The sequence below is a fragment of the Lepisma saccharinum genome, unplaced genomic scaffold, assembly GCF_977018435.1.
Source record: "Lepisma saccharinum unplaced genomic scaffold, izLepSacc3.1 HAP1_SCAFFOLD_449, whole genome shotgun sequence".
NCBI lineage: Eukaryota > Metazoa > Arthropoda > Insecta > Zygentoma > Lepismatidae > Lepisma > Lepisma saccharinum.
Window position 1 is genome coordinate 13,077 of NW_028143146.1, and position 17,313 is coordinate 30,389.

The following is a 17,313-nucleotide window of genomic DNA, read 5'->3' on the forward strand; positions in this document are numbered from 1 at the left end:
TCTCGCTCAATCTGTGTCTTCAAATGTGAGATAAAAAATTATCAAAGATATCAAAAATTAATGAGATTTCAATGGTTGCCCATGGATTGTTTGATACTAATACACAAATGGATATCGACATCCTTTACGCTGTATGCTGCTACATACTTCTATTAGGTAGGCATTGCGATTTTTCTATCTTACATAGTTTCTATGTCCAAACTAAAATGCAATAATACGTCATGTTGGTTGGTATTTTGGACATCTTTAAGTTCAACAAATCCCACAGCCATACTGCAGGGTCGAGTGTAGAGTACTGTGGGAACTACTTTCTCTCGCTCGTACTTGTTCGAGGCTCCCACGCTCGAGTGTTTACAATGGAATAACATTTTAATCTGACAATAAACGTAGACACATGTATGTAAAATAACTGTGCTTTCAGTTTCAGCCCATAACCATATGTTTCATTTTCAAATACCATATACATTTTATCAAGGAGATAATTACAATGTTTACTTACGTTTCAATTTCAATGCGTCTCTCACCTTACGATGCATATTTAAGGGTCCACTACTACAAATATATGGTTATATCACTCGTTTTTAGAGTTATTAGCTCGAGCGAAGCTGATCTCAATTCCGTACGCTATCCAGCGTCGTCCGTACGAACTATTTGGCGCTCGAGAGAAACCCTCTTCCAGCACTACTCTACTTCAAAGGTTTCACAAATTGTTAAAGCAAGGTATAGTGATATCCATTGTGCAATAAAACCCATAATTTCCTTAAGGAATTTAATTCCGTGTATATTCCATAGGATTTTTTTAATGCTAGCTCTGAAGTTAATTTACATATTATGTAGAACATTGTTAAACTATTAATATCAGAATGCACAATAAACACTTATTTAAGTGATTGAATGTTACATATATGGCATATACATAGAGCAAATACAGAATAATGTCTACCTTTCATTTTGAAATTGTACCTTTCAACAAATTATACAATATTGCTAGTTTCTTTATGTAATATTACATCTTTTCAATATCACTACGAATCATATACAGGGTGTCTCAAAAAGTCACTTAACACCCTCGGTACAAAGCCACTGCAGCGCGCAACATGAAAATGGTGATGACCAATCGTTATCAAGCCAAGAGGGTACCACATTGACACCACCCGCATGGTCGGCGGCCATCTTGATGTTCGACATCTTGAATTCAACTTCAGAATTTTAAATGGGAAGGGGGTGATATGATATATCAAATCAGGCTAGAATTTCACGAGAAATGCAATGGTGGAGGTTTTTTTTTATGGATCTTTAACAAGTAAAAAGTTATGACTGAATTTTGGTACCAATTTACTCCTTTTCGAGGTGTTAGAAAAATGCCTTAAAATTTGTTTAGCTCATCGGTAATGCATCGAGATCAAAGAGACGTCTAGGGAGAGAAGTTCGCATGCCACTGCACAAGATTTTAATCGGATACATCCATGATGAGCTGTGCATTATGAATGGTTGTCGCGAAGAATTACAGTGTGACGCTTCCATTAAATGAAAAGTCCTTCACAGTGACAAGGCTAATGTTTATGTTCATAAGGAAGTTCATAAACAGAATATTCGATGCTTTTTTATCTGATAACCCATTTTCGACAGATCAAAGCTGAATGGTTAGTGCTGGTAAGTTAATGGTGTGCCGTGCTGTGTGGAACACGACTGGTTAGTCAATTTTCTATCAACGGAACCTTAAGTGCTTAGGGCTACTTGGAATTGTTAAATAAACAGGTTTTTTCATCCTTGCTTATGGAAGAAGGTACTTTTTACAGGTTTTTTTTTCAATAGCGAGGAACACCAGAACACTATGGGAACGTTGTGAAGCAGTTTCTGTCCAACGTTAGTTATCAGATGACAAGGGTCGAATATTCAGTTTATGAACTTCCTTATGATCATAAACATTAGCCTTGTCACTGTGAAGGACTTTTCATTTAATGGAAGCGTCACACTGTAAATTGTTCGCGACAACCATTCATAATACGCAGCTCTATGTGGATGTATCCGATTAAAATCTTGTGCAATGGCATGTGAACTTTTCTCCCTAGACATCACTTTGATCTTGATGCATTATAAACAAATTTTAAGGCATTTTTCTAACACCTCGAAAAGGAGTAAATTGGTACAAGAATTCAGTCATAACTTTTTACTGGTTAAAGATACATCGAAAAAACCTTCACCATTGCATTTCTCGTGAAATTCTAGCCTGCTTTGATATATCATATCACCCCCTTCCCATTTAAAATTCTGAAGTTGAATTCAAGATGGAAGACATCAAAATGGCCGCCGACCACGTGGGTAGCGTCAATGTGGTTCCCCCTTGGCCTGATAACGATTGGTCATCACCATTTCCAAGTTGCGCGCTACAGTGGCCTTGTACCGGGAGTGTTAAATGACTTTTTGAGCCACCCTGTATATTTTCTAAAATCGACACTTCCGATACACACGTATCAATTTCTAGTAACTTCTATCATCATTCAAAGTAGAGATATTATGTAAACATTGTATGACAAGATCAGATGTAGGTAGACTATGACACTTGTAAGTAACATACACGTTTATATTTTTAAAAAATCACCTTGCGAACACAATATAAAAAGTTACAAAATTATGTGAACGGATGAATGAATATTTGCCCCAATAAATTCTGTATTTGGAGTAAGACATTTTGTAAACACACTTACATAAACTAAGCAATTGAAAACTAATTATTACCACGAGGTTTTTAGATGTTGTAGCAGTTCGTGATTATTCTTATTTCACAACATCAAGACTCACATTTTGAAGGTAAATACTTATTGTCCCAAAACATAAGTTAAAATTAAAGAAAATCTGTGACTGTGACATTCGCGTAGAACCCCATGCTGCGTTTAACTATTAATATCGGACTATAGAGCGCTCTATTGCATTGGTTGACTAATAGGATATAGTAATATTGTAATTCCCTCTTCACTTCTAGTGAATTACTTAACATTACGTACCTTACATCTCAAATTTGAAAGGGAAAACATTATTAATAGGCAGGCTTTTATTATATTTAGAAATATCTGATGAATTAACATTTAAAAAATACTAAGTTATATGAATACATGTAGCTATGAATATTTGCTTTAGAAACGCTTTACTCAAAGCAAGTTTTTTTACACACATTATAGAAATAACTAATTGCAAACAAATTAGGAATAAATTATTCCTAACAAAAGCTACAATGAGGAGTATTTTTTACTTTTTATGGCGCAGAATGGTGAATCTTATTGTACCAAAATGCACACTTATTTATCATAGCAACACAAGATATTCTTCTATGTGTTTACACAAAATTCTCTGCCATATGATATTAATTTACAGTTTCATGTTGGATTGAAGATTAATGAACTATGGACATAAAAAAGAATTTAAACATTTGTTTTAATAATTTAATATTACACTCCTATAGAAATATCGCTTGTGCGTATAGAAAGTTCTCAATTTAATGCAAAAAGAACACTAGCTTCATGTGAGAGAGAAACTCTAATAGTTTTTATTTCTTCTGCAAGAGTTCTTAACTCCTCCATTCACTGCAGTTGGTGTTGCTTGTCAATATTTAGCAATTTTCTACAATTGCAACTGCAACCATGTATGAACGTTTGCATTCAAGCACGTGATATTTGTGACAATAAATATTAAAATTAACGAAATAAAAATTTGGTGACTGCAAATATTTTTTTTCTTATCACAATTCTAACAAAGATCAGAAGTAGTTGTTCACACTCTACAAAAACAACCATTAATTATTTGCTATTTTAAAATAATTTTTCTTTCTATAATTTTAGAAAACTGTGCAATTGAGCATTATGTTATTCTCTTTCTGACTATGCGTCGGACAATATAAACATTATATTTACTCTCAATTTATTCCTTAAACTTGTGTATAAAATGCATCAATCACATGAGAGATTCATTGTTAACTGATTCTTTTAATAAAACATGAAAATACTTTCTAGTTTCTTTCAAATTCAGATTTACTTGAGAATTGTTTGAGTTTAAATTTCTTGTTCTGAGTTATTCTGGAATAAATAAAATACTTGACACCCTTCCATTCTCTATCTTTTAGGATCCCATTACTTTCTTGAATACACCTCTCACACTCATCCTTCTTGGGAATTATTTCCCTAACTAAATGCCTCTTGAAAAAGTTCGACACTACTTCTACTTCCTCTCTTGACCACCACTTCTTTTTAGATGGCTTTCTCTTCTTTTTAAAAATGTTTTCTATTTCAGGATGACTTTCAGCAAATGTATGCATATCTGTATGTTCCTCACTTGTTTCAGATAAACGTTCTTCAACGCTATTGCAAATATTGCCTTGTAGTTCCTCAAATCTTTCATTGCTGACCATATCTGTCAAATGAAAAGTGATTTTTATTAATTGTGTACATGTAAGAAAGGTAACAATTTTCTAACTGAAAATTGAATTTAAGATACCATAGGACGGGACGTGTATGATATAAAATCAACGTCAGCGTAATGAATGACTATAAATTATAAACATAATTTCATTGAAATTTCAACACATGTATTCCTGCTCCAAAAATAACAATACGCCCAGGGTTTTTTTTTTTTTTTGTTATTAGCGATAAACCCGAAATGTAACGGAGAGACGCAGCAAGTAGTATATGCACGATTTATAACAAATGTGACTGATTCACGGCTGTAATTTTGTCGCGAATTTTAGCGAAATTTACCGTTTCTGCGAACATTTTCATTTTTACGATAAAAACGAAAAAATGGCATTTTTTACAAATTTCTTTTTAAGAAATATATTCGATTTGAAGATGTTGGCTGCAAAGGAATGAGAAATCATTTGGAAAGGCACAGTAACCTGAAAGTTTATTATTTTTTATGTTGTTTTATGAATGAAAGTAAATGAGAGACAGATTGTTTTGTACATTCCACTTTTTCTAAAATATAAATATAACTGAGTAAGGCTGATTTTCAGAAGGTGAAATTTATTATTTACTATTTTTAAGCTTATTTTCCCATAAATGTTGCAAACATTAAGCCTTGTATAAATTAATAATTCATTGATTTAGTAACATTATGTATAAGTGCATGGCATTAAAAATTACCACGAAATTTTCACGAAATTACTGCCATATTTTTAACTATAAACACGATATTTCATATATTTTTCACGAAATTCTTGAAAAAATAATACAAAAAAACCAGCCCTAAATATACCCATTCCATGGGTTTATAAATTTATGTGGTAATTTGGAAAATTGTAAATCTTTCTACACTATATGAAAGGAAATATTCATTGAAGAGTACATGAATCGAGGTTTCCTAATCATCCGAAAATGGAACACTGTCGCGTGATTTAGAAGATTCAAAGGAAAAGATGAATTTGAAATTATTAGATATATTGCCTAAAAATAATCTAAATTTTTACCAATGACTTGCAAACCAAAATTATGGGAGTGTGTGCATGTGCATGTATATATATGTCTGATACAGAATAAGAATTTTGAGAAATGGTACTCTGATCATTGTATAAAGTAACGATTATTTGTAAAAACGAAAATCATTTACATATTTGATATCCCTGCATTCAACGTATAATTACTTGATATTTTGTATGTATATATTATAAATAAAAGTTGGTCTCGATTTTCATTTTAAGTAAATTATGCTACAAAGATGATAACCTCCCCCCTCGAAGTCTGAAAATAACAATAACTTTCAATTAATATTGTGAAACAGAGTCATTAACAGAATGAGACCGGTGTCAAACAGGCGAACTATGGATGAGTAGCCTAATCCGATCACGGAAGCCTGCACAGGCTGGGGGGTTCGTCGTACTGACCACACGTGACTCCCACCTCTGCTGAGAGCAAGTGGAAGTATGAACAGCAGTCGGTGAGTTGGGCAAGGCTCTCAAAGTGTTACCTATTGATTGTAACAAAGGAAAGGAATACGTATGATCAACACTCAGGTTTTCAAACATGTGTTCTTGGAATTACATTCGTGTAACGTAAGAATAGAAATAGTTCTTTTTAAGAATAGTGGCTATAGTCATTCGTTCTTTTTATCGTTGCCAAACCTGACTGAATCAATGTAATCAATGAATGTGACATCATCTAACATGTTCCGCGCCCGTGGCGAAATGGTGTACATATCGCGCTATGACGTAAGGGGTTCCAGATTCAAATCCTGGTCAATACATGAGTGTGTGTTTGTCCCGTCATCTATTTCATTCCTTTATCATCGCGATTACCCCAAGTGGCTGCAAAGTGTAGTAAAATAACCAAAATTAGCATCTAGAACTTAAAGGCATGCATAAGTTTTATGTTGTTGAAGGTACGATGATAGTAAAATAATATGGAATTGTGAGTATATTGCGAGTGGAAACTTAGTCCATGCTACAAATATAACATAAGTGAAATATATTATAAATGTGGTATTCATACCTGGGAGTTGAACATCAAGCTCGCTCAGTGATTTGCCCCTGCACTCTTCTAGTCCTCCTCTCTGATCCAATGTAAGGAGTAATTTGCTGACACTGGCGAGCTGCACAGTTGACTCTGGCAATCTGTAATATTCTCTGTGGATCTGAATATCGTGTCCCATATGTCTCGCGATTTGGTCCAGTTCACAGTCCTTCAGATTAAGCAATTGGGACATGGTTGCAATATGTTTCCTTAAACGTGTAGATCTTAATGCAGCTGGGTTCTTTGCTCCACATTCCTGAGAAAACTTTCTTAGGCAATCGTGTGCCCTCACACAACTATCTTGGGTTGAAGGAATGGCAAAGAAATACGGATTACTTTCACGGATGTTTCCAACTGTTCTAGTATGGATTAATATTTGCATGCATTCGTCAATGCCAGGTGTTAGAAATAAAGGAACGCCTCGGCCTCTCTTCCCACGTATTTCTATTCTTATTAAAGACTGACACAATTTCTTTTCCAGATCAGTTAAGCTGTTGAATACATCTTCATTAAATTTATTATTTACCCTGTGCTTAGTGTAAGTTTCTGTTAACAGTCTTTGAACTTCACCAACTCTTCTCCGATTGAATAATATGAGGTACGTTAACACAACCTGACAGAGCGAAGTCCATGTATATTCATCGGGATTGTCTTTCATCTTCTGTGTGAGGTCCTGTTTGGCCTTCTTAAGATACGACTGTAGTTTTAGCAGATCGTCTCTTAGTGGCAGCAAAACATCCGTATTCCATTTCTTTTCCTCCAAAGTTTTCAAGGCATTCCTTGAAATTTCAACATTCCATTCAGATGTCATCAAATGAAGGAAATCATCTGCATTCTCCTTCATTTGTATATCATGAGTTATTATAGCGTCGGCCTTCATTATCTTTGCCGTCTCAGATAGGGAATTGCCAATTTTCAGTGCTAAGGAGGGAGCTTTATATGTATTAGATTCTCCCTGGAAACCACAAAGAATACGTACAGCTTGAATCACACTTTTAAATTTTGCAGGTGAAATACAGTCTCGTAGTGTGATTATTGTATTGTCAAGTTTTCTAATTTCTATCAAAAACCTTCCGAGTTCTCTCATTTTGCTACTGATGGTACTGTGCATATGTTTTAGGTGACCATGGATATTGTGCAGTCGGCTTCCTAATTTGAGAATCAATTCATCATTTCGAACCACTAGAGATACTCTGTCCTGAACCATCCTACCAAGAACATTCTCCTTCAGACCTTCAGTGGCTACTGATGAAATGGGCATCAGTAGCGAAGCGCGTGCTTGGTGGCGATACTTGGAAGGTGGTCCATTTTTCGGAGCAAATTTACAAATTTTCTTGTGTCTCCAGATATTAGATTTTACAAGCAATGTGAAGCAATATTCGCATGGCAAATATTCTGGTGTTGCTAATTGGATATATGGCCTTCTATTAACAATGAGTTTTCCTTTCTTATTTTTCACAACTTCAACATTGTGAGTATAATTTCCACGGTTCCTAAGTAATGTTAAGGCTTCCTTTCGTTCCTTTGAGTTCTTAGGAAATGCAAAAGCTGCCTTGACGTCTAATTCATCTATGTGCTTTCTGTGTAGGTGCCGTGAAAGTTTTATCATTGTATCTCCACAGTAAAAACAATGTTGTCTCTTATTAAATATTCTTTTAGTTCCATTCTTTCTCGTAATATCTACTTCCAACGTGTCACTACTGGAAGACAAAGTGTCTTCTTCATTAATCCTCTTTGATCTATTACAAGTATCGCTATAACTACACTTTTTACTCTCCTTATCAGAATTAACTGACGCCAAGGCTTTATTTTTCTTAGTTGATTCAAGACAATTTTCAATTTCAGTATCAGAATTATCTGTGTCTGGAAGATATTCAGATTCTGAAGGAGTTAAGTCTATTGAAGAATCTTCCTCGACCTCGTTACTTTCCAAGACACGATTGGTTGATTGAACATGTTCTCTTCCTTGCAATTGTAAGTCATCATGAAGGGATGACCCAGCTTCGTTTGTTGTTGTATTTTCCACAGAAAGCACATCCACCACCATGTTTCCTTTCTTATATATAGCTGTTTTTCTAAATTCCGATAATTTTGGAAAGGATGGAGCTGTCTCTCTGCATGTAGATTTCTGATCATTAAAATTAAGTCTCTCTGATTTGCCTGACCTTTGCTTGATTGTTGTACACACTTCTACCTTTTTTCCGTTGTGTTTATTAGTACTGCTCTTCTTAAATTTTCCCACGGACGACGATAAATGTTTTTGTCTCAAAGATCTATTTATTTGTTGAATTTTACTTGTTTTGCGATTTTGTTGCATTCTTTCTACCATCCTTGTTTTATCCTTCTCTATTCTTGATGAAATGTTTCCAATTATATTTTTCTTTGCATATTCTTTGTTTCTATCAGAACACTTTGAGTAGTCTTCCATTTCAAACTGATTATTTGCAATAGGTATACTGTTAGAATTTGATACCTTTATATTTTCTTGCCATTCACACCACTCAGTTTCCCTTGAACATAAAATAATTGCATTTTCCACTCTGTGGTTATTAGCTAAATGTGTTACTTTGCTTTTCTCTGTCAAATCCGGTTGATAATTCGGACGTTTTACCCCATCACACGCAGTTGCTTTACAAGATTGCCTTTGTTGGTAGGAATTTTCATGTTCAGTACTAGATATTTCAGTTTTATCTTGTAAAGGAGAATTGTTCACTGTCTCCACATGTGGCAATTGCATATCTTCCAATTTTCTCTTCTTAGACGTTTGTAATGCCTCTTGAGCATTTCTGTTGATCCATTCTTCTTCTTTATCTTCATTCACAGATGGTACGTTGTTTGCATTGGATGTATATACGTCTGTTTGACATTCACGCCACTCAGTTTCCCTTGAACATGAAATAATTGCATTTTCCACTCTGTGGTTATTATCTAAATGTTTTGCTTTGCTTATCTCTGTCAAATCCGGTTGATAATTCGGACGTTTCACCTCATCACACGCAGTTGCTTTACAAGATTGCCTTTGTTGGTAAGAATTTTCAATTCCATTTACTACATGTTCAGTACTAGATATTTCAGTTCTCTCTTCTACAGGAGAATTGTTCACTGTCTGTGACATTTGTATGTTTTCGAATTTTCTCTTCTTAGATGTTTGCTTCACAGTACTTTCCAATGTCACTTGAGCATGCTGTCTGCTGGCAGAGTCTTCTTCTTCACCGTCATCCAGAGATGGTCCTGTAAAAATATTAACAATTTGTTCACCTTAGAAACTAATGAAATCAACATTTCTTGAGAAATGACTACGTCTTTCTCTTCGTAATTAATATTTCTATGCGATATTGTATAACATTATATATTATGTAAAATAGAAAACAAGCGTAACCAGAGAGGGATACCGGGAGGGTTATATTCCCCAATTTTATCAGATTTCCTTTCCGAAGAGAACTTTGTTAAATACTTAAATCAAGTTGGAGCAGCATTCACAATCTTACCGTGATGTGCTTAATGGGTACTAATCAGAACATGTTATATCCACGGTTAAACTTATAAACAGTCAGACTACTCTATTTGTATCTCTAATAAAGAGATATCGGTTAGTTTGATTGTTAAATAGAACGGATAATGGGCGGATCAATAGAGAACATTTTCACGAAAGAAGTGACTGTTCAACATGGCCTTCAGAACACAAAATTGCACGTATTACATGTTTCAGTAATTCCAGGATCTCAACGGTCAAATATATATTGATTGTTGAGTTTCAATTGTTTGACCCTCCCCTTCCCCCTTATATACGTGGACCTTCATATTATTTATGTCACTTCAGAGTAGTATTGAGTAGGTCTGCCAGTGCATCAAATTCTATTTTCATTTCCAATAATTTTTCTGACTACCATATATTTATCAATCGGTTTCGACTGTTGACTACAAAAATCAAATGGATAGCCCAATCGAGAACGTATATACTACATCAGGTGCGTATTTCCAAGATGTTTCAGTTTTTACCAAGTTTCAAATTTCTAGCTCTAATAATTCCGGTGATATCGTAATGTTAAAAATATATAGATTGTTGACTTTCGATTTATTTGCTACCACAGACAGACGGATATGTCGATTCAGATAACTTATATCGAGATGATCTATTACATTTTATTACGTAGCATTAACAGTTTCTGAGATATCGGCACGTAACGTGACTTCGATTGTCCCTCACGGAAAGACGGTGCTCGGATCGAGATGATCTATGATGCTTTTTGCTGGTATTTCTTAGGTTTATCAACCTATCAAGTTTCGTATTTGGAGCTCTGGTAATTTCTGAGATACGGCTAGTTGACACGGACTGGCAGACAGGCAGGCGGAAGAATACGCAGTGGGAAACTTCTCCTCAGCTTCACTGATTAGTACTCAAAATAAAGCACTGCTTTAAAGTGTAAAATTTGCTTTATGCAGTGACGGCGCCTGGAAAAAAGCTGTGGGTGGAGCCCCTCAGTAGAAAACCCAATTTTCTTTGGGGTTTTCATATTTCCAAAGTGAATTTTTAACCTTAATACAAGTGATATTTAGAAGTATATAAAATGCAATTTCAAGCGTAACCCCCCTCCGTCTTTGCGCCTGCTGCTTCTCTTGTCACTTTTCCCTGGCGTCGTTGTTGATTTTATGCTCCTGTACAAGTAAAATCACAGTTTAACGTATTTGTATGGAGGTCTGAATGGCAATATATTGTAAATGACCGAAAATACTATTATTTTTGCAGTGCTTGCTTTATTATTAACTTCTGTTCTTTCTTGCAAATTCGACTCGGTGGCTCAGTCGGAAGGGTGTCTGGCTGCCACGTAGGAAAGCCGGGATTTATTCCCAGCATGGGTGATTTCAGATGCGAATTTTCTAGCTAACTCCCAGCACGAGTGGCTCTGGGACTCATCCAGTTTCTCCAAGGGGTCTCGGGTTCGATTCCCGGTCGAGGCACATAGTGGTTCGGATCCCACTTTAAACTGTAGGTCCAGTCCCGATTAGCCTTACTGTGCACAAAGTGGACTTAAAACACCAACTCAATCAATCAATCATCCAGTTTCTCATTAATGGGTACCTGCGGGGAATCTGGAATCTGGTGTGATCACATCGCCTCTATTATAGCCTCCCTACAAAGGCCACAGAGGACGATGGTAAGTATGCTCAACTACGTAATTAAGTATAAAGATAAAGGATGTTAGAAAAAGAAGAGTTCTCGGAAACATGAAAAATGCTCCGTAAATCATTCAGAATCAGTGTGAAGAACTGGGAAGGGGGGGGGGGGTACAAGAGTACCTAAGAAAGAAATGTAAAGAAGCAGCCGATGAAATATCCTCGCGTTATTTTGTCTAACATTTTCCACCCACCCTACTAAACCTATTACTGTTACTTTGTCTGTTGGAATGATATGTCTCTCTGAAAACGTTTTGAGAAAATTGTTCAAAATGAGTGAAACATCGTACAATTAAATACGGTTTCGTAAAGGGAGTGGAATACACATTTCTAAACAAGTTAGTGATGATAAGATTATATAAATATGGTTCAGAACAAAATACGAAAAACGTTAACCTCCGAATATTCTAACAAAATTTGTAGAAACTACATACTTCTAGTATAAAATATTATATGGCATATTTTATTCAAACTGTATCGTCAATGTTCAAAATTGCAGTATTTGTACTAGAGGTACTTAAGGAATTAATCCCATACCGTAGCAGCGAACAGCCCCATGTCCCAGAACGAAGTTAATTTTTAACAGGTCTAGTTTTTCGTTTCTCAAAAGCAGCTGACATCCTTGAGATATTATCAATTATGACGTCACGGAAGCCTCTCACTTTTCTCAGTTACACAATTTACATCATGCTCAAACATAAAGCTAAAGCTTTGTGGTGATTCTGAACAACAGCTCATGAACGTGTTTTGATTTGGAGGGTACTAACTTCACCATTCATATAAATAGGTTCAACGTCTGTGGAACACGCATCTGTTCTTCATATCCTCCTCTGTTTTTTTTTTCTGAACCGTTGTACTTCCAACAAACAAACTAAGCCCTATTAACAAAATACGTAGGTGTGATACTTCTGTTTCATATTCTTTTTAATTTCTTCTGTAAACAAGACGTAAACCTAGAGACATTGGAAGGACTCATTCCAAATAGATTTATTGAATTAAATGTAGCACTAAATAACGGATGATCCGTCGTTTTCTTGGCTCTTAATTGCTTCAGTTTCTGCACTAAAGCTGATCGATACTGGCAAAATTAGAATTGGACTTGCAGAACAATTCACGAAACTCTTGCTGTCCGATGTGTAGGCGAATATGTAACTTAGAGGGCTTGTAGTTATTGATGTCGTTCTTTCAATTTGCGATTCACGAAAAGTATAAAAGCTGTGGCCGCTACAAATGCAGCCGTTGTTGAGTCACTTGCTCAACCCTCTTCAACTCTCCTACAACTGAACTACAAGGATGTAAACTCTGATTTTCCAAGTTATATTTTATTCTCTGTATGTAATTACACTAACGTACTACACATAACCTTGCCTCTTCCCTGGCTATCATACGCACGTCCACTATCGCGGTTAACCTAACGGTATAACTGAAAAACGTTAATTAAATCAGGTATCCAAACACATTTTAATGTTATATTCTTTTTAGATCTCGTCTAATTTTTCCAATCTATCCAATTGGAAATGGGCCCAGAACGACCTCTATGGATTCACTTGTTCCGAATTTGTATTGATTCATTTGTATCAAATTTCTAGAACTTCGTACATGAAAGAAAAACATTCAGATAGAAACTCCTTGAACAACAATTCTGCAAATTTTGTCAAAAGAAGAGAATATGATGAACAAATGCGTGCTTTTCAGATGTAGAATTAATTGTCCATATTTCTGGATGATAGTAATAAATATAACTAGTGGCTATTTATTGATCTTATTTTCTTTTTTGGAAAGTTTTGAAATTTGTTATGGAAAAAAACCTTGGAAATACCATTACGGTGTTAAACTTGTTTGGGAGGAAGGTGGGATTATCAGAAAGCTACAGAAGCTATCGCATTTTTTGATGTTAAAGGTTTGGTGCATCATGAATATCTGCATGAAGGACAAAAGATAAACCAAGACGTTTATATTGACGTCCTGAAACGTTTTGCGTCCAGCAATCCGGCCTGATTTGTGCACATCAGGGCAGTGGTTCTTATTGCGCAACAATGCAGGGCCCATACTGCTTTATCAGTCCAGGAATATCTGGCCAATCATCGTATTCCTCCTCTACCACATCACCCATATTAACCCGTACTGTCGCCGTGTGATTTCTTTTGTTTGGCCGTGTGATTGATTGATTAAGTTGGCGTTTTAAGCCCTCTTTATACACATTAAGCTAATCGGGACTGGACCTATAGTTTAAAGTGGAATCCGAACCACTATGTACCTCCACCAGGTATCGAACCCGGGATCCTTTGATTGAAAGGTGACGACGCTACCACTGCGTCATCGGGGAGGCCCGTTCCCAGTGTGAAAACGCCGCTCAAATGGAAGCGTCAAGATGAAGATATTGCAGCAATCCAAACGGCTGTGACAGATGTGCTGAGAAGCATTCCAGATGAAGCTTTCTCTGCTTGCTTCCTTGACCTCCAGAAACGGGAGCGGCTGTGCATAGATAGCCGACAAGATTTGACAAGACCTAGGACCATTAGTCCGTAAGTTGAATCAATTATTTTTTACGAGCTCAGTCCTGGAACTTTTGTGACAAAGGATGTACTACCCATATTATCAACCATCATGTTCATTAGCAATTTGTCGCAATTTGAAGTTAAAAAAAAAAACAATAGACAGAATGCAATATCTGCTGCAGCAACAGCACAATCCCATTCGTTAAAAAGCATGCTATAAAGAAGAAAAAAGAACGACAATAGTGCTTGACAATCCGCCTGTTCTTATATTTGCTAGTGACTGTACAATACTGCAAGCAAGGCAGATGAAAAGTGAAAAGAGCATTTCTTGACATGTGAAACAAAAATGACCGGTTAACATTAAAAAAAAAAAAAATGTTAGAGAAGTATTCTTCGGTGGATAGCGTAGCATTAGAACGCAGACAGGAATATCGAGAGTTTTCTGTTGCGTCTTTGTCAAGGTCAAAAATGAAAGCAATACCCAAGCAGTCAGCTGTTGTTTATAAACGTGAGACATAACCGAGAAAATTATGACAGCTTGAGATTGGTCCCTTCAGGGTTACAAGCACTTGCATTTCATCACAAAACAGCTTTATTTTTCTAAACTCTGTTTCACAAAGGAAGAGCAACGTCTACTGGAAAACATGATACTCTTCTACCCATGTATTCGGTTAAACGTTCGTTAATCAATTTTCCCAATGAGAAACTCCAATATGGACCCAATTCCTTAAAATTACGTATCCAAAAAATAGAATTGCCTTTCTATCTAGTGGAAGAAAATATTCCAATATACCTGTCAACAGGGTTTCAACGTCGAGATTCTAAATTGAAAGCAAATATTTTTAATAATTTGTGACAACCTTTCGCACTCTATGTGCCGAGTTTGTAAGCGTGCTTAAGAAAATTCGTAATGTAATTTTGAAAAGGGCTACTTTTTACAATACTATTAAAACGTTTCAAACATTTCCCTTCTTTTATTTTAATCAGCCAAAATCACATGAACTCCCTCAGCCTTTACGTTAACAAACTGCAGTTTGTACCTGCCTTATCAGCCATATTTCTTCACGGGTTATAATTTAACCTAACAGAGGTAAATCTATGCCTAGGATTTTTAACGCTTTAAAAGTATGAATATAATCAGCATAACCTTTAACTTTGACCAGTAGTTGCCCCCCCCCACCCCCCTTGCCTCCCGCATACACAATTTTGTATTATTCTCATCCTGGTCACGTTTCGACCCCAATTGTCAGGGAACTAAACGAAATTCCTTCTCTGGGTGCAACACCACTCGCTATTTCCATAGCCTCTGCAATAAAACGACAGTCATATGTCAACTTGATTAATAAAATAACCTAGGCCCAGTCGAACAAATGCTATTCAAGGATGACAACTTGATTCCAAACAAGTTTTTTTTCTGTAAATAGTTATAAGGCGCAACTGCAAATAGTCATAAGTTCTGACCCACTGAAAATTATAATTATATTAACCCAGATATGCTCGTGTTATGTGTTATTATTGCTAAAAATTAAAGAATTAATATAAAAACAGTGAAAAGAACAAGACACTTACCTATCTCCAAAATTGTAGCTTTATAGAACTGTCCGTCGATCCAGCGAACATCATGCACTTCACCAACAGACAACTTCTTATTCTTCATCTTAACTCTCGCTGCAGTACATTTGTAAATAACACCATCTTCTTTGAATCGCACTGAAATAGGCTTCATTACCTTGAAGTTCCGTTTATTATTTTGTCTCATGTTTGCAACTTCACCTATCACACACACGGCACGACTGCCCTCTCACCGAAGCAATGGACTCAATAGTGCGCGCAAAATATTTGGCGGTTTAAAAAACCCGCCTTACCTCCCACGAATTACATGTTGCCAACTACATGAACATTTAATACTCGATTTCCACAATTGACAGAGAAGAAAGTTTCTGCTGTGTTAAGACGTCAGTGTTACAACAAGCAAAAATGCATTGTTCACAATATATTTATTATATTTGTTAGTAGTACAAGGTGGCCGCGGTGCCTCAGTCGGTAACGCGTCTGACTACCATGCTAAAGGTCCCGGGTTCGATCCCCGGCCGGTTCAAATCCGGGATGGAAGCGGCCCCGGCGCCCACCCAGCGTCGAATAACATGGGTACCTGAGGGAAACCCTGGGGGGTAAAGGCGGTCAGGGGCGTGATGCTGATCACATCACCCCCACTCACGACCGGATCAAGAAAGTGTGGGGCGTTACAATCACACCCCCTATATGCCTTCATGGCATGGTGCTATGCACAGGGGAGCACTTTACCTTTACCTTTTACAAGGATTTCCCGTTGAACACCCGCGCACAGGCTGTCAAGAGTGTCCACAGCGGAGTAACGTGGTTCAACCGCACCATCGAAATTTTTGAACATATACGTAATTTTTTTCAGTTCATATATAAAGAAAAAGATGGGAAAAATATTCAGACGCTAATTTTTCATCAAATGTAGAAGTAAGGTTTCCGTTTGGCAGTGAGCATAGGTATTCGATATGACAATAAAATGTGCATGTATTTGGAGGGAGAGGGGTGAGAAATTGGGAATTCCCTACTATCTACCATTAAAAAATATTTTTTTTCTTTACGAGAGTGAATCCGGAGGATATAGTCAAGGTCCACCGGGTGGGGGGGGGGGGAAGCTGCTGCAGCCCTATTCCCAATTCATTGAGCGAAAAAAAAATCATAATAATTGGGGGACAAGACATAAAATTATGAAAATACACGTACGTGTAGAATTACCCCAAAGGAATATTTTATTTTATTATGTGTTATTCATTTTCTGCTTGATTTTGTACTAAGATTAATTAATATAAGGCCACTGGATCTGCAATAACTGAGTATTCAACTCACTTTTAGGTGTGCGTTGTCGAGTAGATATAGTCATTACTAGTAAACCAAACAAACAATGAAATAAATTAATTTTAACCATTATATCATCATGTAGCCGTATACGTCGGCGACCGTCGTCTTCTTACCACCTTCTTCTCCAAACGAATCATTATATTTCTTAACATTTTACCCTAAAAATTATCACCAATGTAAGTAAGTTGTAATAAAAGTAACTGCACCCCCAATCACCGCCACTAATTAACATAAATTACTGACTGAAA

The 17,313-nt window shown here is 36.3% G+C and overlaps 1 protein-coding gene across 1 annotated transcript; it reads right to left on the reverse strand.

The window, feature by feature from the left end:
- Positions 1-766: 766 nt before the first annotated feature.
- Positions 767-15,824, reverse strand: LOC145982840 (uncharacterized). Its single transcript, XM_083116201.1, has 3 exons — positions 15,737-15,824; positions 6,474-9,752; positions 767-4,404 (listed from the first exon to the last, which is right to left on the reverse strand). Exons 1-3 carry the CDS (start codon positions 15,822-15,824, stop codon positions 4,004-4,006), a joined length of 3,768 nt encoding a protein of 1,255 aa, XP_082972327.1. The 3' UTR covers positions 767-4,003.
- Positions 15,825-17,313: the final 1,489 nt, after the last annotated feature.

Coding starts and splice junctions, on each gene's coding strand:
- LOC145982840 (XM_083116201.1), bottom strand. CDS start 15,824: ATGAAGAATAAGAAGTTGTCTGTTGGTGAAGTGCATGATGTTCGCTGG. Junction 9,753..15,736: donor AGCTACAATTTTGGAGATAG/GTAAGTGTCTTG, acceptor TTAGTTTCTAAG/GTGAACAAATTGTTAATATT. Junction 4,405..6,473: donor GCTTGATGTTCAACTCCCAG/GTATGAATACCA, acceptor TTCATTTGACAG/ATATGGTCAGCAATGAAAGA.